Source organism: Capra hircus, chromosome 15 (assembly GCF_001704415.2).
Source record: "Capra hircus breed San Clemente chromosome 15, ASM170441v1, whole genome shotgun sequence".
Classification (NCBI taxonomy): domain Eukaryota; kingdom Metazoa; phylum Chordata; class Mammalia; order Artiodactyla; family Bovidae; genus Capra; species Capra hircus.
Window position 1 is genome coordinate 32108416 of NC_030822.1, and position 24186 is coordinate 32132601.

The 24186-nt window shown below is 46.6% G+C and overlaps 1 protein-coding gene across 4 annotated transcripts in view; it reads left to right on the forward strand.

Moving 5' to 3' along the window:
* The window catches only part of STIM1 (stromal interaction molecule 1), a 196244-nt gene continuing 181113 nt past the window's right edge, over nt 9056-24186 (forward strand). For 2 of the 4 annotated variants that reach the window (XM_018059438.1, XM_005689854.3), the window contains exon 1: nt 9056-9804. In XM_018059438.1, the coding sequence (XP_017914927.1) occupies nt 9672-9804 (133 nt within the window). In that variant the 5' untranslated portion in view covers nt 9056-9671. The remainder of the gene's footprint in view (nt 9805-24186) is intronic. The other 2 variants (XM_018059440.1, XM_018059439.1) reach the window with 1 other exon arrangement.

Genomic DNA, 24186 nt, shown 5'->3' on the forward strand with positions numbered 1-24186 from the left:
TGTGTTTCTAAAGTTCTATTCCCAGGACTTGAGGGTGGGAAAATAGTGGGGCTCTGGCCTTCCTTCTCTTCAACTAGAATTGTTTTGCTTTTATCTAACTTATATACTAGTGTTCTGAATAAAAGGCTCATTAAAAAAAAAAAGTTTCTGCAAAAATATTTGAAAGTCAATTTTAGAAGCATAGCAGTGAAGATAGGTGCAGGAGACCAAAAGCCTGGATTGGCAGCCTGGGATGACTACATTTCCTGAGGCATTGGTCTTCTTCATGCCTGGTCCTGGTTCAGCTTGCTTAGGTGGGAGAACCTGACTTGGCCTTGAGAATGTCATGGTCCAATGGGATCCAGGACTGCTACATATCAAGCTAATCACAGACAAGGAAAGGGCCCTGGGCTAGGCTTCAGAAGAACTGAAGTCTAGTCTTGGCTCAGTCAGACTGGCTTGTGAGACTTCAGATGAGGTCTTGCCTTACTCTGGGTCCCAGAATCCTCCACTGGAAAGCAAGAAGTTGAACCACGATGATACCTTTGAGCTGTGACCTTCTATGATATGTTCTTCAAAATAATCATTAAGTAATTAAGGTTTATGCATGTAACATATTGCTCATACTTCTTTAATACCATTTAGGTCATCTTGCTTTGTGCTCCAGTTAATTGTATCTGTGTCTAATGTCTGCCTTCTCCACTAAATATACGTCCTTTGAGTTTGTGTCTGATTCATCTCAGTGTCCACCCACTGGGCCTGGCACAGACAGGCCTGAGCATACATTTGCCTTCAGTATATTGTGGAACAAAATTGCCTTAATAACCCATAACTAATTTGTATGGATGCGTCAGAAGCCAGGTGAGTTGAGGCTGCTTTTATGGCATGGGTTTAGGAAGGGCCAATAAGGCCGGAGGAGAGGGAAACAGGTAGATAGGTGGAGTGTCTACAAAGGCTTTTTGGAGGAAGAAGATGATGAGACAAAGAGGGTAGGAAGAGGGCACAACCCCAGATGGGCTGTTTCTTTCATTTGCTTTCCCTGAATAGGTGAATCCTTGGTAGACAGTGTACATTTGTGTTCACAAGCAGCTGAGAGAAAAGGTCTCTGAGCTAGGACATTTAGAAGTGAGACAACATATGAAAGGACTTGGTGAGGTTGGATAGAGAGGTCAGAGACAGGTTCTGGAGGCAAATGGTCCTGGATTCAAATCCTGGTTGTACCACTTACCTTGTAGCTTTTGACAAGTCACATGACCTCTCTATTCATTCCTTAAATACATATTTATCGAAAACCTCTGGGCCAGGTATAGTGTCACATTCCAGTGATGCAGTGGTGAAAACAAAAAGACAAGTGCCTATCCTGATATAACTAGCGAGGAAGATAAATCCTAAACAGGTAATGATTCAAAAGTACAGAGTGCTGTAAGAGTATATGAAAGAGTCATTTAGTTTCATTTTAAAGTCGGAATGACAATACTGTGTACTTTGTGGGATTATGAGGATTCAATGAAATAAGGAAGCCAAGAGTCTAGCAGATTGCCCAGGGTGCAATGAATAAACATTACTTAATTTCTCCATTCACTCATGTTGTTTTCAAGTTATTCCCCCGGATAATTTTTCCTTCTTTCTCAAGGTCAAATGCTAAAGCTGACTCAGTTCCCCTAAAAGCGCAAGATGGAGACAGAGAGGAGGAGAAAGGCCCTCACTGATCTCACCCCTGCCCTGATGTTTTCCAGATGAGTCTTTCCAGCCTGGTCCTCACTGAGTTCCAGCTTCCATAGACCACAAGTGGCACATAGGATCTTCTGCTCAGTCCTAGTCCCAACCTCAAGCTAACCCTAAATCTGAAAGTCTTAGTTGCTCAGTCGTGTCCAACTCTTTGCGACACTGTGGACGGTAGCCCACTAGGCTCTTCTGTTCATGGGATTCTTCAGGCAAGAATACTCGAGTAGGTAGTCATTCCCTTCTCTAGGGGATCTTCCTGACTCAGGGATCTAATTTAGGTCTCCTGCTTTGTAGGCTCATACTTTACAGTCTGAGACAACATATCTGAGCTCTTTTTCTCTGATGTGGCTCCAGGGACTCAACTGTCTTGATTCCCTGGTCTTCCCTTTCTCAACCTGCCTGAGTAGAAACGGGAGTCTCCCCCTCCTCACTCTTCTTATTGCTACCCCCAAAGATAAACACAATGTTTCATTTCATGAAATGAGAACATGATGGACAGAACAGGAGATAGCAGAAAGAACAAACTGGAAGTGGCAAATGAAACAAATTTCTGGAGTTGCATCCTTTGATCCATTGTATCCTCCGATCCATTGTTCTTGATTCCCTCTAAGGAAATAACTGGGTTGGGGGAGGGGAAACTAAGCACATGCCCAATCCTTCAGGAGTGTCCTTCGTCTCAGACAGGCAGTACAATAGTTGTCCTGTTTGCCTCCAGGACACCTTTGCATCTTTGAGATTCTCCAAACCAGGTGGTACCCAGGTTATCTGGCATACTCCCCTCTGGGAAATTCTTTCTTCTTCAGCCCTGGTATTTTCCAGGAGCGGCTCAGCTTGCTCAGAGTCATGCAGCAGAGCCAGGATGTGAATCTAGAACAGTGTGACTCCAGACACCCTCCTCTTCCCTCAGTGCTTGTGCACAGCCTCTCTGACTGCTGTAGGCAGTTACTTGTGTAATTCTGTGTTCCTTCACCTGCTCCATATCGATTTCTCTCAAGACATTATCAACAAGTTCTAATTACTCTTCATCTATATATTTCCCCTAAAATCTGAGCTTGTTGGGCGTATGAACTGGGTTGTTACAATCAGGGGCTCAGTAGATGTTAAATGAATGAATGAACATTGGCATTAAGAGTCTAGCACTGCTTCTGCAAAGCAGAAGCATCTCTTCACGAAGAGATGATTCTCTTTGTGAAGCTGGCCTGGAAAGCATTGTTAGAAGCCAAGATTTCTGTCCTCATTCCCTACTCAGCCAGACTTTGGGCAGCTTCTTAGTGATAACTGCACCTGCCATTTTTGGACACCAGGGAGCAGCACTGATAGATAATACAGCCTAAACTCACAGATTCCTAAATTTTTCTGAGCAGATTTTGGACTCTTTAGCACACTTCTACTGAAGATTCTCACTTTCCAGATGAAAGCTATTGGTAATCAGAAACCCTCTGGTGTAAAGGACAGCTAAGCTACTATAAAGAACACACATCATTCATTCATTCACTTTTTTTGTGTGTGTGTGTGATTTTTTTTTTTGAAAATACAAGACAAAATATTCATGTTTCAAATACTTGCGCATTTTTAAAAAGTGACTTCTCTAATATTAATTGTTGGCTTTTAGACGTCTATCGAGTACCAGCTCTGTACTGAGTACGGTCCTAGTCTGAGAGTATACAATGGTAAATGAAATGAAGTCCTTGATGAGCTCAGAAGCTAATGGGGAAGACAGATACTTGCTAGATAATTATAATTTAGCTATTTAAGTACCCTAAGGTATAGCAGAAGACTGGAGAGACAAGGTAAGTCAAGGAGGGAGTCAAAGGAAGGAAGGTGACTTTTGAGCTGAATTTATTATTATTATTTTTGACAAATCATAGCTTTTGGTTCATGCTATACTGTCATCAGTGGTCAAGGCATGGCTGATTTATATCACTTGAACTGAGAATTGAAGGATGGGGAGGAAATCCCAAAGGAGAAAGAGAACATGACACAATTCATCTTCTTAGGTTCAGTTTCTTCATCTGTAGAATAAGTGTAGTCTCTGACTTATCTAGCAGAGGTCTTGTGAGGGAGAGATAAGATAATAGATGTGAAAGCTCTTGCAAATAGTGGAATAGAGGCATAGAAATTGTTAATCAGTTTGATTTAGCCAACATCTGCTGAATGTAGAGTGATGCAAGGGAGATAATCTTGGCATATGGTAAAGGCCTGGTATATAGGTTTTAAGAAAACACTGAGGAGACTTCCCTGATGGTCCAGTGGTTAAGAATCTGCCTTCCAATACAGGGGACTCGTTTTTGATCCCTGGCTGGGAAACTAAGCCTGTGTGCTGCAACTAGAGAAGCCCTCACACACCTTAACTAGAGAAAACCCACATGTGGCAGTGAAGACCCAGTGCAGCCAAAAAACCCCAACATTAAAAAAAAGAAGAAGAAGACACCAAGATGAAAAAACAAAGCAAAACCAATCGCTTGGTTTCCTTCTGAGATTCACAATGTGATGAGGGGCTCTTATGGAGGCTACATTTAGATGAGAACACAATTATCCAGAAAGATCCATGAGGTGTCAGGTTTTTGCTACCTTGCTGTGCTGTGCTTAGTCGCTCAGTCGTGTCCAACTCTTCGCAGTCCCATGGACTATAGCCCTCCAGGCTCCTCTGTCCATGGGGATTCTCCAAGCAAGAATACTGGAGTGGGTTGCCATTCCCTCCTCTAGGAGATCTTCCCAACCCAGGGATTGAACCCAGGTCTCCTGCATTGCTGGTGGATTCTTTACCAGTTGAGCTACCAGTGAAGTCCTTTCCTACCTTATAGAATATTAAAGCTGAACTGGATCAATAACCTGGTACCTACCCATCCTATAGTTGGGGAGACTGAGATCCAGAGGGAAACTAGCTTTTCTGATGTCACATCGTGATCTGGGAGTCAGAGATGAGACAAGAATGTTTCTCCTGTTGTCCAGGCCATGGTTTTTGCTTTCAGACACCATTTATTTTTAATGGTGGTAAAATACACATAACATGAAATTTACATGTTAAGTGTGTTAAGTACATTCATATTGTTTGGCAACCAATTTCCAGAGCTCTTTTCATCTTGCAAAATGGAAACTATATCTTAAACAACAATTTTCTATCGTCCCTTCCCCTCAGCCCTGCTGCTGCTGCTGCTAAGTCGCTTCAGTCGTGTCCGACTCTGTGGGATCCCAGAGACAGCAGCCCACCAGGCTCCCCTGTCCCTGGGATTCTCCAGGCAAGAACACTGGAGTGGGTTGCCATTTCCTTCTCCAATGCATGAAAGTGAAAAGTGAAAGTGAAGTTGCTTGTGTCCAACTCTTAGCGACCCCATGGGCTGCAGCCTACCATGCTCCCCCCTCCATGGGATTTTCCAGGCAAGAGTACTGGAGTGGGGTGCCATTGCTGTTGCCATTGTCACTATCCTACTTCCTGTGTCTATGAATTTCACTACTCTAGGAAACTTATATCGCTGGTGGTAAAGAACCTGCCTGCCAATGCAGGAGATGTAAGAGATGCAGGTTCAAGCCCTAGGTCAGGAAAAAAGATCCCCTTGAGGAGGCATGGCAACCCACTCCAGTATTCTTGTCTGGAGAATCCCATGAACAGAGGAACCTGGTGGGCTACAGCCCATAAAATCTCAAAGAGTCAGACATGCCTGAAGCGACTTAGCATGACGCAGGAGGAACCTTATATAAGTGGAATCATATAGTATTTGTCCTTCTGTGACTAGCTTATTTCACTTAGCATAATGTCCTTAAGGTTCATTCATATAGCATATAGAATTTTATTCCTTTTTAAGGCTGAATAATAGTCCATTGCATATATATATATAGTCATCCATTTATGGAAATTTACTTGTGTTGCTCCTACCTTTCAGCTATTGTGTATAGTGCTGCTATGAAAACAAGTGTACAAATATCTCTTTGGGACCCTGCTTTCAATTTCTTTTGGCATAAGCCCAGAAGTGGAATTGCTGCAGCATATGGTTATTCTAATTTTAGTTCCCAGACACCATTTTAGCCTCACAGGAAATGCAACAGGTTCTGAGAGTCTCAGGGTCTTGGTTGTGAATTGGTAATAGACTCTTGCTTCCTGCCTCCAAGACCCCAGCTCTTTGTACCAAACGGGTTTGCAACCATACCTCCAAAGAAATCACATGGTAGCTAAGAGAAATGATGCACATGAATTTAAAAGAGCTGTATTAAGCTTGATTTACTTTCCTCTTTCCTTTTGTGTTCTTTTAGACAAATGATCGCACAGGCAGGTGGACTGGCTCGGAGAAATTATAAACTGATAGCCTGAGATCAATTTAGGCTACAGACGTGCTTTATGTGGCCTATAAAGAGTTTCATACCTTTAAAGGGCTGTATCCTTTTTTTGTGTGTCTTTAAACATTTAAATTTAATTTTTATATCGGTGTATAACTGACTTACAATGTTGTGTTCATTTCAGGTATACAGCAAAGTGTGCATATACACTTTATTCAGTTGTTACATATAAATATATCCATTCTTTTAGAGATTCTTTTCCCATAAAGGTTATTACAGTTTTTTTATAAATTAAAAAAATAATTAAAAAAATTAATTTTTGACTGTGCTGGGTCTTCGTTATTGTGGAGGCTTTTTTTCTAGTTGTAGAGAGTGGGGGCTACTCCCTAGTTATAGTACACAGGCTTCTCATGGCAGTGGCTTCTCTTGTTGCTGAGCCTGGGCTCTAGGGCAAGCTCAGTAATTGCAATTTTGGGCTCTAGAGCATGAATATTTGTGACTCAGTTGTGTCTGACTCTTTGTGATCCCATGGACTGTAGCCTGCCAGGCTCCTCTGTCCATGGGCTTCTCCAGGCAAGAATACCGGAGTGAGTTGCCATTTCCTACTCCAGAGAATGTTCCCCACCCAGGGGTCCAACTTGAATCTCCTGCATTGACGGGCAGATTCTTTACCATTTAGCCGGTTGTTATGGAATGTTGAGTAGAGGAGTTCCCTGTGCTATATACAGTAGGTCCTTGTTGATAAAGGGGCTATATCATTTTAAAGTCCAGACTTCCATCTTCTCTTAAAGATGATCCAGCAACACCGAGTCCGCCTTCCTGCCTGCCGCCAGGGTGCCCCAGTCCCTACCACTCCCTATTACTCTCATCTACTTCTCTCAATAATATTGGCTATTTTCCCACTTTGCTGCTTGAGTTTAAGGCTCTGAGTCTATCAGGGGCTTATCTTCTGTTAGGGCCAGTTTTCCAACATACAGTTGTTACTCAAAAAAAATTTGTACAATCAAATGAATTAACTTATGTCAACCAGGTTTTGTGAGTACTTACTCCGTACAGGGCCTGTGATGGATGGCCATTTCCCAGAGAGGAATAAAGCGCAGGCCCTAACCTCTGAAAAGTCATAATCCTGTGGGGTGGTGGAAGACAGGTATGTGTATGGTCCAATTCTGGACTTGGTGGCTGAGGAGTTTCTGAGGAGAAGATCTTAAACTGTATTTTTCAAAAAATGTATGTGTGTGTGTTTGTGAAGTTGCTCAGTCGTGTCGGACTCTTTGCGACCCCGTGGACTGAAGCCCACCAGGCTCCTCCGTGCATGGGATTCTCCAGGCAAGAATACTGGAGTGGGTTGCCGTTTCCTTCTCCATGTATATTTATTCATTTATTTGCCTGTGCTTGGTCTTGGATGCAGCACGTGGGATCTTCCATTTTTGTCGCAGCACACAGGATCTTTAAATTGCCGAATATGAATCTAGTTCCCTCACCAGGGATCAAACCCAGGCCCCCTGCCTTGGGAGTGCAGGGTCTCAGCCGCTGGACCACCAGGGAAGTCCGTTGAATTGTATCTGGAAGAATGAGAAGTCAGTCATGTGAGGAAGGGGGCCATTTTCATGGGAGGCCCTGGAGGGGAAGAGAGTGTTTCAGGTAGAAGCCACAGTAGCTAGGAGGCATGGGAGGTGGCTGAGATTCCATGTGCTTGAGGAACTTAAGACCAGTGTAACCGAAGTTCAATAAGAGAGTGGGAGGGTGGTAGTAGATGACGTCGGAGGTGTATTTTTATATTAACAGCCTAACTCTTAAGCCCGGCAGCTGTTGGGCAAATCCATGTTCCCGATCTTCAGAGGGCTTGCTCAGAACAGGTAGCTGGCTTAGCACTGTCAGGGGAGGGCCGGGGCCTAATCCCTTCTCCTGCCGCCGGTGCCAAGGACAGGGCAGGGCACAGAGCAGGTTTCAGTAAAGATCTGCTGACAGCACACTTGAGAAGAGAACAGGAAGTGCAGGCTCTGTTGAGGGAGGCCCAGACGCTTCTCCCTCTTAATAGGGGCACTCGTTCTCAAGTCGCTAACACCCTCAAGCCACAGACAGAGCTGGGAGAGTGAGATGCAGGGAGGAACCTACACAGGCCCTACCCGCAGAAACCTCAGAGGGGAGGGGGTTGGGGGACGGGTAGGAAAACGGGCTGAGAGAGTTAAGGGAGGGCATCCTACTTAGCTTGGATTGGGGGGGGTAAGTTGGGGGGGAAGGTCAGGAAGGCAGATATGGGGCCCTTTGGCCATTTAGGAATGTGTGGGGCCATTTTACCTATACTGGTTTGGACGCTTCGCTTTGTTTTCTGGCATCATTCCTTCTGAAAACACTAGCAGGCCCCAATGGGCCTCCCCCGGGGCGGGTCCTCGCTCTAATTCCCCAGCTCTCTGCAAAGGGGCAGGGCCTCCCAAGGAGCTCCGATCCCGGCCGCAGAACCTAGCTTTGCCCGCCAGGGGCCGCTGCACAGGGGTGACTAAGCGCGCGGGTTCCTAAGCTGCAGAGAGGCGGGAGCCGATTGGCTGCGGGGCGCGGCGAGAGGGGCGGAGCCTGGGATGCCGGCCGGGAGTAGGGGGCTGGGAACGCGCCCCCGGCTGAACCGGGCCGGGTCGTTGTCTCCTCTGGCAGTACCGGGCGGCAGTCGTAGTGTCCAGGCCCTCTGCCCTGCCCGGCTCTAGAGCTGAGGCGAGTGGGTCGGCACCGAGGCCCGGAGATCCGGGCCAGTGTCATCATCGCCGCCGCCGCCGCAGGCCTGGGTTACCTGAGCGACTTGCGTGTCAGCGCCCGCCAGCCCGTCCGTTTGCGGGCGGTTAGCACGGGAGAGACTAGTGGGCGAAAGGGAGGCTTGGGACCCGACACTTGGCTGGGGAGAGGGATCCTAGCGGAGACTAGCGCGGACCGGGAGAGCCCTCCGGGGTCTGCGGGCGCCGGGTGGCTGCCTACAACAGGTTATTCCGGGATAAACCCAGCGCTGGGGCGGGCCCGGGCTTCGCTGGGGGCCGGGCGGCGCTGGGCGGGCCTGCGGGAGAGCACGCCCCCGCCCGCCCCGGGCCCGCCCCGCGCCTCCCGCCCGCACGCCCGCGAGCCTCTATCCCGGGCCTGGCCCGTGCGCGTCCGCCTGCTGAACCTGGGCACCGCCGGCCGGGGCACGGGACTGGGCGGGATCGCTGACCTCGGCCTTGGAGGCCTGGGATCCCCGAGCCGCCCGCGCCCGCGGGGGCCTCGGAGTCGCACGCCCTCCCCGAACCTGCGCTGCTCGAGGATCCCCGGCGGGGCGAAGCCAGGTGCCCCCTTCTCCTCCTTTCTCTCCCTCCCCCACCGCGAGAGGTCCCGCCCGCTCACCCCCTCCCCAAAGGGTGTAGCCGGCTGCGGAGCGGACAGCGGCTCCGCGGCCGCCTTGTCCAAACTCTCCGGAAGCGGCTCGAGCTGACAGGGCACTCAGGCCGTCGCAGCTCCAGCGGACCCACAGTTGGGCCGGAGACGCCGGCCTTCCTCCCGCTCCCAAACTTGGAGCACTTGACCTTTGGCTGTCGGAGGAGGCAGACTCGCGGGTGGCTGGACAGCTGCGGCACCTCGAGGGCATCTTGCCTGGGGTTCCAAGACCGGGCTCCCAACTTTGCCTCTGAGACCCTGAGGTGTCTCCATCAGGCGCATGTTGACTGAGACCTGGAGTCATGGATGTGTGCGCTCGTCTTGCCCTGTGGCTCGTTTGGGGGCTCCTCCTGCATCACGGCCAGAGCCTCAGCCAAAGCCACAGCGAGAAGGCGACCGGCTCGGGGGCCAATTCTGAGGAGTCCACTGCAGCAGGTAAGGCCTTGCCACGGGCAAGAACTGAGTTGCCCAAGTGGGGAAGTTTGAACAGTCGGTTTCTACACTTGTGATTGATGGAGCACCCAATCATGGCACTGCCAGTTCTTAGGAGTCCAGGGAGTTCTTTCCGTTCAGGAGCTACTGCTGATGTCTTTGTCTCTTGAACAACTTTCTTCATCCCTCCTCAGGATGTCTTTTGTTGGCAGAGAAAGGCGGTTTGCTTCTGGCACACCTTGGCCTTTCAGATCAGCAAGTCAAGACCCTGTCTCAGGATTACTTGCCTGGAATAATGGCCTGGGCAGATGATAAGTCTATTGCTCTTGGCCAGTTTCAGCACTTGGCAGCACAGGGGAGGTTGAGGCTACTTGGACTGGGCAGGGAAAGTCAGGACTGAGCCAGCTTTATTACTCTGTAAGTTAGTGTTGAGGTGTGCCTTGCTATTCCAGTGAGCGTGGGAACCCTATTTCCTCCCTGCCCTTAGGTAATCTGCTGTCTCCTAGCTGTGCCCATCTGAAATATCAAAGCAGTTCCTTAGATGGAATGCTGTTTACCACTAGGGAGTTAAATGGACTTTTCTTGACATAGGCATGATATAATTCCTGGGACCACTTGTTGACTTACTCTGTTTCTTCTGACTGATGATGGTAGGAGTTCTACGATATTTTTGATCTCTCCTGCTTTTTCCTGTGTACTCATGGAGCCTTGTCAAAAAAGTAGGAGCCCTGGTGCTCTGTTGCAGAGAGAGAAAAAAAAAAAAAGCACCTTTAAAATTCAGTTGTTTTACACAAAGCTTAGAAGGAATCCAGTTTTTTACCCTCATGTCTCTCACCCTGTCACTGGGATCTGCCCAAAGCAGTGGGCTGCAGAGTAAGGAGAATTTATAGCTGGGTTCTTCCTACGGGTGGGCAAGCTCAAGGGAGGGGTCACCTGAGTGAACACCCATTGATACAAGGAGGAAAAGGAAGTGTCATGGTGGCCAGGAAGTTTCATGGATGGATTCTGGGGCTGACTTTGGTGGTAGACCCTTTCTTAGGTAATCCCCCTTTAAGTTCCTTGACTGGGCTGGATGTGATTATAGGTACCTCAAGGGTTGACTTACAAGTGAGGCCGGAAGTTGCCTTATATATAAGTATGGCACCTAGGATGTAGCTTTGAAGATAGGACCTCCTTGCATATTAATCCTGTTTCTCCACACATTGTCTCCTTGGCCCCTGAAACTAACTGAAAGCTTGGTTCTCATTGGGCTATGAAGGGGGAAACTAGTAGGCCGATGTGGGTCAAACTGTGAAGAAGACTTGAGGAGCATTTCTGCTGTCCCAGTGACATTCCTGTTTGTAACTAATAATATGTTCCTTTTTCACCCTAAAATATGAGTGCCTGATGTAAAATGAATATATATATATATATTTTTTTTTTGGTCAGCAAGGAACCATTTGTGTATTTTAAACATGTGCTAAAAGGGATGAAGTTTTGAATTTAGGCACTAGCTAGCTATCAGGAAGATTTGTGTGTTTGTGTATGCCATAGGTAAGAGGCATTCCTCATCTCTCATAACCACCCCCTGAATGAAGCTTATGGAGACAGCCCTCCACACAATGTATTTTAGAGGCTTGGTTATGTTGATTATACTAAAGCTTCTCTCTCTCTTTTTTTTTTTTTCCTCTCAGTTCAGAAATTACTTTCTGTTGTCACAATAATGTTGAATCCCAGGCAGGAAATCTTAGAGACCCAGGTGCTGGGAATGGCTATGGTTGGTGGTAAACTGGAGGCCCCAGCACTGTTGTTCTGGTAGGTTGTCCCTTTGCGCCTGTCTGGGACTTTGTCTCTGACTCAGATAGGAACTCGTTTTTGCAGAGAGGTGGTCTGGGCTCATGGACTGGATTTGGTGAGGAGCTTTTTACATAGCTTTTCGATTCCCTCTGTATCCTCAGAACACAGGAGTTTTGCTTAGCCTTACAACAGCCACTTTTCTAAGTCATATTCAACATATCTAGCCAATTTGTATGTTTTCTAAAGTTTGTATGTTACAAACACACAGCTATTTTTCCCCGCAAGTCTTGCAAAGGCTCAATTAGAATGTGGGGCAGGTGGTATTATCCCCATTTTTGTTGTTGAAGAAACTGGGTTCTATGCTCAGTTTTCTTATTCTTAAGACCTAGCCTTCTTCCAACTTCGTAGGCCCTGCCCTGTTAAAGGAGCACTAAGCAAGGGCAAGACAATGTTAGTTTTCTCCTGGTGAGTTAGTGGGCCCTAATGAAAGCCAATAAAAAGGCTGTATTTTTCTCCTCTGGAGGGTCTTCTGCAGGGGCCAGAAAATTGCATTTTTTGTCTTGTTGGATGTAGATGCCTATCATATAGGTCTGGCTCTCTAGGGAAGGTAGTGCTCTGCTAGAACTTACTGAACTGTAGAGAGGCCATTCCCGTCACCTCTGACTCTTTGGTGCCTATATACCCAGCTGTGCTAAATTACTTTTTCAGTAAAGATCTGTGCTTGATGGTGGTGCTGCTCTGGGGCTGGCACTTGTGAAACTGGCCTGAAATTGATGCTTAGAACCTCGCTTAGTCTCTGGACCCGTTGTCTCTAGAAACTCAAAATGTTTCCTGCAGAATGTGTGTGAGGGGTCCTACCTGAGTCTGGGGTTGTGACTGCCAGTGTTGGTTGAGGGCCTCTACTCAGGAACTGTGGTTTGACTCAGCAGAGCTAGAACAGGGCCTTGGAGGAAAGGCATCTAGGCAGTCTACGGAGTGCAGGTTGGCTTCTCAACCAACTGCTAATGGAGTGGGAGGCCAGAGTCCTGCCTGCCCACCCAGCTAGCTGCTGCTGCCTCCAAGGCTATAAATGGCCTGGCCATCTTGGTGGCTATGCTAATTTTAGCTGAGGGTAGCTCCCGGAACTGGATTGGGGCCAAGAGCAGGTGGGTGGGGCTTGGCTGAGACTAATACTGGGGGATGGGCAGAGGGTCACTCTAATCCTAGGACAGCTAGGACATCATCTGCACCCACACCTCAGCTTTGACAGTCATCCTTAACTAGGTTAATTTATTTAGCAAACATTGGACAGTGCCAGTTCATGTGCTCTTTATTCAGCAAATATTTGAGTGTCTGCTCTGGGCCAGGCTCTGTGTTTGGTGTTGGGAGTTTATTTGTTTAAATATTTGTTTGTTTGCTTGTTTATTTATCTGACTGTGCCAGGTCCTAGTTGCGGCATGCGGCGGGATCTTTGATCTTTGTTGGGGCATGTGCCATCTTTAGGTGCTGTATTCGAGCTCTTAGTTGCAGTATGCAAACTCTTAGTTGTGGCATGGAGGATCTAGTTCCCTGACCAGGAGTGGAACCCCGGTCCCTTGCATTGGGAGTCTTAGCCACTGGACCACCAGGGACGTTCCGGTGTTGGGATGAACAAAACGGACATGTTCTCTGGCCTCATGGAGTTTACAGTCTAGTGGGGAGATAGAAAATAAATAAATAAATAAATGTAGTATCTAGTGGTAGGTACTGTGGAAGAAAACATGGAGTGCTGTGGCAGAGAATGAGAAGAGGAAAGAGAGCTAGCTAAAGTAGGAACCTAGTGCCTGGTAAGACATTAATAACATCACTAACATCAACAGTCATAGCAACTGACATTTTTTAGTGCTTACTGTGTGGCAGGCACTATTCCAAGCATTTTATTTCTTTTAATTCTTAAAACCATTCTGTGTGCTTGGTATTATCTCTGTTTTATAAGTAAGGAAATGAAATCATAAAGAGGTCAAGTAACTTGTCCAAGGTGGTGCAGATAGTAGGGAATAGAGCCAGAATTTGAACCCTGGCAGTCTGACTCTTCTCCCCACCTCCACCTCAGCCACTGGGTTATACACTCTTTCAAAACTTTGTGATAAAGGCTATAGTAGAGGTATGATATATACATACAGAAGGCTGTGGGAAGCCCAGAGGAGCAAGTGACTAACCCTGCCTGAGAGAGCTGGGGGAGGCTTCTCAGTTTCCTCCATAATTTTTCTCAGATCTTGGGGAGATAAAAAGTGGTTGCTTAACTCAAAAGTTTAGAGGTGGAAACATCAGTTAGTTCAACTTATTTGTTACATGTGAGGAAACTGATGTCCAGAGGGGCATCACACAGAAATTCCACAGTGGGTTATTAGTAGGACTAGACAAAGACCTTTGAGTCAGGGACCCAGGCTTAATCAGTTATTCAAACCACAAGTCCAATTGGAAGGAACCTAGGGCTACAAAGAAGTCCAGTTTGGGAGTGGGGGTGGGGATATATATTTAGAGAATATTAAATACAACATAATGCACAAGTTTAATGAAGCAAGCAGGGAAGACAGTGTAGGCTAAGGATTAAAAGAGCTCTGCGTGGGCTGAGCTAGGCTAAGGTGGCTGGGGAGGGCTTCCTGGAAGGAGGGGTTGCTGCTGCTGCTGCTAAGTCGCTTCAGTCGTGTCCGACTCTGTGCGACCCCGTAGATGGCAGCCCACCAGGCTCCCCCGTCTCTGGGATTCTCCAGGCAAGAACACTGGAGTGGGTTGCCACTTCCTTCTCCAGTGAATGAAAGTGAAAAGTGAAAGTGAAGTTGCTCAGTTGTGCCCGACTTCGCGATCCCATGGACTGCAGCCTGCCGGGCTCCTCCATCCATGGGATTTTCCAGGCAAGAGTACTGGAGTGGGTTGCCATTGCCTTCTCTGGGAAGGAGGGGTTGGGCGGAGGCAAAAGAGAACCGGGTGGGAAGTAGCCTGACTTGGGGATTGCTGGAGGAAAGGAGGTATTGTAAAGGTCTGGAGCACCAGTGTGAGCCCACGGGGTCTCTTTGGCGGCTGAACAATAACTGGGCAGGTTGCTTCATAGTTGGCCAACTACCTCACATGGAGGCCAGTAGACAGGAAGATTGCAGTCATGGGTGATCTGTGGCAGGTCTGATAACTACTATAATTTTGAAGTAATGATGATCGTGTATAATATTTGGAGATGTCTTCACCAATGTAATGTGGCATGGGAATGTCTGTAACTTCTCTTGGTGACAAAATCGTAGGTGGTGCTAATAATATTGTGGTTGGTTTTAATATATAATTGAAGGAAATGCTAACTTTCAGTAAGATAATACTGAAAATAAGATATAATTTCTTTCCCATTCAAATTCACAAGCCCTCCTGAATTCTTCTCACGAGCCCCTTAGGAATGTGGAGCCTTCATGCTAAGAACTCCTGTTCTCTGACAAGGAGGGCATGAGGTCTTACAGGGAGGGTTTCCTAGGTCTCCAAAGAACTTGGCTTTGAGCCCCAAGGGGCCCTTCATTTCCTGCTGTGTGGCTTTGAGATACAGTCCTGAGTGACTGCATGGGCATACTACCCATGTGGTATACTACCCTTTGTGAGGAATGATTCTCCAGGAGACCCTGTAGCTCTGGCTGTCACACTTTTTGGGAGAGAGAACGATACCAAACTGGGTCTCAACAGAGCTTTCTTTTTTTTGTTACTGCTAATTAAAAAAAAATTACAATCTATGAAGATATACAACTAAATATAAAGATTAATGCATTGAATACCCATGTGCTACAACACAGTTTAAGAAGTCAACTAATAATAATACAGAGCTTTCTTTATTACCCCTGGATACTACATATAAAGTTCTAATGTAACACATGGCACATTGTACAGATGTTTGCTCTTTTGCAAGTATAAGCTCTTTGTGGAAGAAGGGAGGAGGGGTTGTACTTTGTCTATCTCTGTTTTTATTGGGTCCAACCTAAAACCTCTATTAAAATTCGTTAGAAAAGCTGGAATCAGGGCCTGTTTGAAAGGATTGCACTTTTCTCTCTTCCTTTCAAAGCTTTTCATATATCTTGGTACCCATTCTGGGCTTTTCCTCAATCTTGGAGGTGTTGCTCACCCAGAGCACTCAGTATTTTCATCGAAGCTCAGATCTGTTTTCCATTTTCAATGTATTGTTTTATGTTATCCTTAACTTTGGAAGTAGGCAGAGCTGTTTTTATTATTATGCCGGTTTTTTTTTTTTTTTTGGCTGTACCACACAGAAGGCAGGATCTTAGTTCCCTGACCAGGAATTGAACCCATGCTCCCTGCAGTGGAAGCATGGAGTCCTACCACTGGACCACCAGGGAATTCCCATTAAGCCTATTTTAAAGGTGAAGGATTTATAGCTGAGAAAATTGTGTTGTTGGTCACATAGCTAAAAAGTGGCAGGCTCAGAACCCTAACTCTGGGGATCAGTGTATCCAGCCTTGTTGTTTTTATCAAAATACTATATCTGTCAGTGTATCCTTAACCAGTCTGGCTTGCAGAGCTTAACCTCAATGATCTGGCCATGCTGTGCTTAGTCGCTCAGTCGTGTTTGACTCTTTGTGACCCCATGGACTATTGCCTGTCAGGCTCCTCTGTCCATGGGGATTCTTCAGGCAAGAATTCTAGAGTGGGTTGCCATGCCCTCCTCCAGGGGATTGAACCCAGGTCTCCTGCATTGCAGGCAGATTCTTTATCATCTGAGCCACCAGGGAAGCCCTGGTCTGGCCATAGCTGTGTTAACAAAGGGGTTTGAACAGTCTAGTCACCTACCACAAAGTGCTGCTTTGGAGGATGGTGGAGTCTATAATCTTATCAATCATGCTGCCCTGTTGGAGTGTTCTGTGTATGTGCCTGGCCTCCTTGATATAAACTCCTCAAGGGTTAGTACAAAAAACTTCTAGCAAAAGGCTGCTGCTGCTGCTGCTAAGTCAATTCAGTTGTGTCCAACTGTTAGCGACCCCATGGACTGCAGCCCACCAGGCTCCTCCGTCCATGGGATTTTCCAGGTAAGAGTACTGGAGTGGGGTGCCATTGCCTTCTCTGCTAGCGAAAGGCTAGGCATGTGGTAAACTTTACATATTGTAGAGGTTGTAAAACTGAATTGGAGGGGATTTATTGTCTGGTTCTGTTTCTCCTGTAGGTTACTAGGCACTCGCTTAGAAATTGAAAAAAATTTTCCTTTGAAAGGGTTAGATAAAGTCGAAGAAATAAACTTTACTTCTTTAGAAAGTTCACTGCTTTAGGATTTCTCACTTTTTGGGAATTCCCTGATGGTTCAATGGTTAGGACTCGGCACTTTCATTAGCGGGGTCTGGGTTCAGTCCCTAGTTCTGATCTCTGGTCGGGGAGCTAAGATCCCTCAAGCTGTGCAATGAGGCAAAACAAATGAACAAAAAGAATTTCTCATTTTTTGCTTTTGTTAAAGAAGTCATTCAGATCAGTTTGAGTGCGACAGCCTCACTTCACTTGGAAGAAGTTTGTCTAGGATTTTAAAGAAACCAGACTTTTATTGTTGCAGCCCTTACCAAGAGAATGCAGTTAAAAGTAGCTGGAAACTGTCTAATTCCAGAGAGGCTTGTGTGTAATGGGGAGGAGAAAGGTGGGAATTGAGTGGGTGGGCCTGGGTAGAAGCCTAGATGAGATGATTAACTTTGGTTGTCAGAAGGATCTAAATCGGCCATAGTCAACAGACATAAATATCTGGATCTAGGGGAGCTTCAGAATTCCAGCTCTGTGGGGCTTGTAGAAGGTAAGTCACTTCACCTGTCTCAGCCTTAGTTTTTTCATTTGTAGAAAGGGCAAAAACCTTAAGGAATAGATTTGTAGCGAGGATCAATTGAGATAACATGTGATGAAAGGGCTTTATAAACTCTAAAGTACTGCACAATTAGGGATAGTTGGGTCCTCTCACCTCAGGTTTGGAGAAGGCAATGGCAACCCCCTCCAGTACTCTTGCCTGGAAAATCCCAGGGACGGGGGAGCCTGGTGGGCTGCCATCTGTGGGGTCACACAGAGTCGGACACGACTGAAGTGACTTAGCAGCAGCAGCACCTCAGGTTTATGAGCCTGAAAAGCCTTAGTCAGAACCTGAGTGTTTTATGGTTGTTGTTCAGTCACTTAAGTCATATCCGACTCTTTGTGACCCCATGGACCGCAGCACTTCAGGCTTCCCTGTCCTTCAGTATCTCCCAGAGTTTGCTCAGATTCATGCGCATTGATGCTATCTAACCATCCCATCCTCTGCTGCCCCCTTCTTCTTTTGTCTTTTCTAGCATCAGGGTCTTTTCCAATGAGTCAGCTCTTTGCATTAGGTGGCCAGAGTTTTGGAGCTTCAGCCCTTTTTGGTGGCACCTTTCTAATGAAAGTTATTTCTCTGAACCTGCTGCAGTTCATATTTTACTTCAGGTGTACCCTCTAGACTTATATGGACTCTGGGTGTGAACAAATTAGACCGTTAACTCAAGGCTTACTCTGGGCCACAGGAATGCTGTTGATAATGTCTGGGTGCTAGTATTTCAGTTTATTTCCGGCCTATACCCCCTTCCTTTTACTGGCTGTAACCACTTCCCTAGCCCCACCTGCAGACTTGAAATGGCTGAGATTGGCCTAGTCCCTACCTGTGTTGATGCATAATAAAGTATCCCCAAATGTAGAGGCTTAAAATAGTCAACATTTATTATATTCAGTTTCTGTGGGTTGGGAATCTGGGTGCTGCTTAGCTGGGTGCCTCTGGCTCAAGGTCTCTCATGAGGCTGTGGTCAAGTTGTTGGGCAAGGGCTGAAGGCTCATTGGAGGGCAAGTATTTGCTTTCAAGCTTATTTATGTTGTTGATAGGCCTTGGGTCCTTGCCACATGGGCCTTGGCACTGGGCTGCCTCATGACGTGATAGTTAGCTTTCCCTAGGACAAGTGATGTAAGAGGGAGTGCCCACTGTGGAAGCTGTAGTCTTTTCATCACCTAATCTTGCAATTAATGTGCTACAACTTCTGCCATATCCTGTATGTTAGAAGCAAGTCAGTAAGTCCAGCATGAACTCAAGGTGAAAGTGAAAGTTTAGTCAGTCATGTCGGACTCTTTGTGACCCCATGGATTGTAGCCTACCAGGCTCCTCTGTCCACAGGATTTTCCAGGCAAGAGTACTGGAGTGGGTTGCCATTTCCTTCTCCAGAGGATCTTCCCAACCCAGGGATCAAACCCAGGTCTCCCACATTGTAGGCAGACACTTTACCTGAGCCACCAGGGAAGTCCCTTGCTAAAAGAAGCCCTCACTTAAGCGTAAATGGTCCCTTCTGCTCCCAAGGGATCCTAGAATAGCATGAATACCAAGAGAGTAGGGATCCCTGGGGGCCGTCATAGAGGATGCCTGTGACATCATTCTAGGGCCATGATCTTGGGAATAGTGGCTTCTGGGTGCTGAGTCCTCTGAAGTTTTCTCTGACTTCCTTTGCCTGCTCCTTAGAGTCTTGTGGAGTCTTTCTATACTCCCTTTGGTGGTACGTCTGTTTGGTTCATGTATGACTTCAATGCTTTGACATGTAGAGTTGACATGGCCCTTCTCTCTGTATTCCTCCCTTGTTTTAAACCCAATTCTAAACTAGATTTTTATTCTAGGTTCTAGTCATGTCTCCCAACTCCTTGTTTGGTACGTTCAGTTCTGGAGCTCATTGTATAGACACTGACCTTGGAGCTTTCACTGCCCCAATTTGGCTTTGGAGAGCTAGACATATTAGTGCCATTGAACTGGGAGTTACACATTGACAGCTGGAAAACTTACTCTGACCTTTTGCGTTGTTGGTGTTGGGAGCCAGGACTGCACATCCTAGTATGTCAGAGTTGGCAGGGCTTTTAAGTACCATTGCTCCTAAACTCCTCAATTGACATATGACAGGAAGAGATTTGCCCAAGGTCTCAGTTGGGTCTGTAATCTGATTTTGTCTGATTATCATTCACATGCTGTTCCCACTCTGTGGTGGAGCCTCTTTACCCTAATGCAGCTGGTTTGGGTTGTTAGGAGGTCTGCGACCCATATAGAGGAGGAGCAGAAAGCAGTTGACAATACTGTATAGTGTTCACAGAAATTGCACTGGGCAGAATTGGGGGTATGTCAAGTCAGCACTGCTTCTGAGGAGCTTCCCTGCCCGGCTAGGGAGCTTTTATGTGAGGCATAGAAAAAGAAGCTCAGTAATATCTGTGGCATATGGTGACTAATATCTGCATTCTACACTCCACTGGCAATCTCAGTTCCAAGCAAGGAGAGAGCTGTTTGTTGGGATGTACAGAGCAGACTTCCTGAAGGAGGTGGGTCAGAGTGCTATACTAAGATTGTCACCATTGTTTGGCTCAGCCTGTTGCATTATATATAGATTTGGGGCCTCCACAGGCAGGGTAAATGTATCTAAAGCCCTGTGGGGTTGCTCGTGATCACCTGAAAAGTGCCAAGGGAGTGCTTTCTGAGCACTGAGAATTTGTCAAAAGCCGTGCCTCTTTTGGCACAACTTGCTAAGGCAGGTGAGACTTGAATAGGGATGGCTGTGGTCCTGTCGTGTTGATCAGAGTGCAGCAGATTTATGTCAATGAGAGGCCTGCAAGGAAAAACCTGAAATGAGTCAACAGCACTGTACTTTTGCTTTCTGCTGGGGAGTTTGGACTGGAGATGGTGCAGGCTCTAAAATCCCCCTACTGCTGCTAAGGCGCTTCAGTCGTGTCCGACTCTGTGCGACCCCACAGACGGCAGCCCACCAGGCTCCCCTGTCCCTGGGATTCTCCAGGCAAGAACACTGGAGTGGGTAGCCATTTCCTTCTCCAATGCCAGAAAGTGAAAAGTGAAAGTGAAGTTGCTCAGTCGTGTCCAACTGTTTGCGACCCCACGGACTGCAGCCTACCAGGCTCCACCGTCCATGGGATTTTCCAGGCAAGAGTACTGGAGTGGGGTGCCATTGCCTTCTCCAAAAATCCCTCTAGGGGTGGTATTTTCCTTCTGGGCCCAGACCGCTTTGCCCACTTCGTCGTCTTCTGTTCCTTTTACATTTTGGCCTAGCGAGGCTTTTTCCTTTGTCCTGATCTGCAGAACGCACCTTATCCTGCTTCTCTTTTGCCTTTATTTACAGATATCATTTTACTGCCTCCCTGAATGTCCTCCCGTCTCCTCCCTAACCTCTCAGTCCCCTGTGAAGTGTTCTCTGCCATTAATGCTAGTCACAAGTTCCCTCTCATCTCTGGACTCCAGTAGCACTTGCTGTCTACAACACTGTGCACTTCTCACCCTGCTTATGCCACTTAAAACAAGAGATAGCCTGATGTGGAATCAAGAGCACTGGGCATGACTTGAGTCCTTACTGACATCACAACCCAAACTTCAGTCTCCTCCCTTGAAAATGGGATTAAAATTTGTATGAAGTGGTTGTATAGCTTTTAAAGCCTTTTTTGTTTGTTTGTTTTTTGCATATTTTTCTCTCCTGAGGGTAAGAGCCATGTCTGTTTTTTTTTAACCATAGCACCCATCCTTAGTATCTATCATAGCATGGATCAGAGGGTATGTGCCCAGTAGATATCTGTTGAATAAATGGATGAATAATGATGAGTTGATCTTGGGACCTAATAGTCATGGAGGGAGAGTGCCAAGTAAATTGATATCAGTTCCTAGGAAAAACTTTGACAAGAGTGCTTTGAGGTAAGGGGTAGAGTTCACATGGGGGCTTTCTGAGAAGTTCTGTAGTCATTCAGTGTTTTTATACTGCCTGGTACTTCATCCCTATTTATTGAATGCCTACTGAAGCTGCACTTGGAGATAGTTATCAGTCACACTGACAACTCAGGGGGGTGGGTCTGCCCTTGACTCTGGCTGGCAGTTTCCATTTGCCGCGTCACTGGCTGCCCTGAGACAGTGGCTGTCATAGGGGTGGAGCAGGGCTGAGCTCCTGGAGGCCTGATATGAGACCTGGGGCAGGGCTTCCTTGGGCCCTGCTGCTCTCTGTCATCGGTTCCATGGACCCTGTGGGTTTACCACAGAGCAAGCATGAGGCGGCTGAATGAACAGAACTACTCTCCTTAGCCTGTCCTGTGGGATGGAGAAGGGAGCCTTCTTTCATACTGGGCTTGTTGTGCAGTAAGGAGGTAGGATAGTCCGGTGAAGATCACTGGTGTTTTAAATGTTGTCCCTGATTCTGAGAACACCCTGGGCCTCAGAGAACTCCAGCCTGAGCAGACATCACACCAGCTTTCCTTCAAGACACTGGGAAGGGGCCTCTAGGGAGAGTTGGTAAAGGAGAAAAGGCCTAAGAGAGCCAGCTGTGGTGTCAGCATGGTCCAACCCAGACGGACCTGTCCCTTTCTCCATGAGCCACGTTTACAGAGCTCCTGGCTGCCTTGTATTGAGTTCTGGCTGAGGTAGTGACCAGAAATCTCACTGGCTGGCAGGCCTGAGGCAGGCAGGCAGGCTTCCAAATCTCATATGCCTCTGATTTTCTCCAGTGAGATTCAGTAGCTCTGCTCCTGATTAGCCTCTCTGGGTTATCTCAGGGCTCTCACGAAGCTCTCAGAACTCTCATCACCACTCTGTATGTTAAAACAAACGTGCTAGTGTTTTCCAAGTTTCCAGAGCCAGCGTCTAGAACGCAGGGACCAGGGGAGCTGGGTGCACTTCAGGTATAACACATAGACAAGTTAGAAAGCAGCTTGTGTCCGTGTGTGTACCTGGGTACTCAGACTTCAGGTCTTATTTCAAGAAACCTTCGCTGACAAGGGCAAAGTTCGCTAGAGCTCATATTGCATATCACTAAAGAGATAAGTGTGTAATTAAGACAACTCAAATAACTTCAATGATAAGAATGGCGATGATAGCTACCATTTATTGAGCACCTGCAGTAGGCACTGTGGTAGGTACTTTACATCTGTGCAACAGCCCTTAAAGGTGGGCATTTTTCTCATTGTGTAGATGGGGAAACTGAGAATTTAAGTAATTATCCCAAGATGACTAAGCCAGGATTTGAATTTTAGGTTTATCTGACCCAAAGGCCAGTGCTGTTTCTGTTTTTGTTTAATAACTGTAGGAGGGAAGGAGACACCTGTATGAATTTTAGTAGAGATGTGCATTTGGATTAAAAAGTATACAGCTTGTCAGACCATTAGCGACATTAGTTTGTTCTGTCACCTAAGTATTCTGGAATAAACTGGGATTAGAATTTGTAGGAGATGGGAGAGGGAGTGAGAAAGTGTATGCGCTTATACATTCTGCATGGGAGCCTCACATCGATGAAGAGTATAGCTACAGAGTGCTGTGCATTCAGCCTCTAGCCTCCAAAAGTAGCATTCTGGCTGAGCTCTTGTGGATATAAGCTTTGGGATAGGGTCTGTATATATATATATGTGTGTGTATATATATATATATATATAGCGTTCTTCACCTCTTCAGTTAATGTTTAACATGTGTGTTATACCCTGCCTGGGAAAAGGATTGAGTATAATAGGGAAGTTAGATGTGTACCATTGTTTTTCTTTATCCTAATAAGAGCTCCTCTTTATTGAGCACATACTCTATACCAGGACTGGGTTAAATACTTTCACATACATGATTTTGTTTAATCCTCACAATGGGTCTCCCATTTTATAGCTTATCATGTAAGGCAATCTAGGTTCAGTGTTCTATGGTCCTATTGGAAAATGGGATCACTTCCCCCTGGAGAGGTCAGGGTTGCTGTATGGAAGAGGAAGTCGCGGGTCTTCAGGTACTCCAGGCAGAAATTGAAGGTTTCCTCTGGCTGGGAAGCATTCCACCCAGAGGAAGTGTCATGAATAAAGGCATGGAGTGGGACAAAGTGAAGAGCCTTTGGACATTAGCTAGTCCAGGTTGGCTGGAGAGTAGCACTTATGATGGAGAGTACTATAAAATGAGGCAAAAAAAAAAAAAAAAAAAAAAAAAAAAAAAGACAGGAATGATAATGGAGAACCTCAATGTCAGGCTGAAGAGTTCAGATTGACTTTGTAGGCATTAAGTAGTCCTTGCAGGTGTTGAGTAGGGGAAAGACATGACATGAGTTTTGCTTTAGGAAGATTAATCTCATGGACTACACACAAGGCATTGATGGGATGAGGCTGGAGGCAGGAAGTCTGCACAGGAGACTTTGCAGTTGTTCAAGAGCAGGGATCAGGGTCTGCATTGTGGAGGCACACTCAATAGGACTTAGAGTTTAAGTGTAGGGAGGGAAGAAAAGAGTCAAAACCATTTTTTGAGTGTGGGGAGAAGGCGATGGCACCCCACTCCAGTACTCTTTCCTGGAAAATCCCATGGATGGAGGAGCCTGGTGGACTGCAGTCCATGGGGTCGCTAAGAATTGGACACGAGTGAGCGACTTCATTTTTACTTTTCACTTTCATGCATTGGAGAAGAAATGGCAACTCACTCCAGTGTTCTTGCCTGGAGAATCCCAGGGACGGGGGAGCCTGGTGGGCTGCCGTATGGGGTCGTGCAGAGTCGGACATGACTGAAGCGACTTAGCAGCAGCAGCAGCAGTGAGGTCCTGGTGGTGCCAGTAATAGAAAATGGCAGTCTGAAGGAGGGCCAGTGCTAGGGTGTGATGGCTAGGAGGC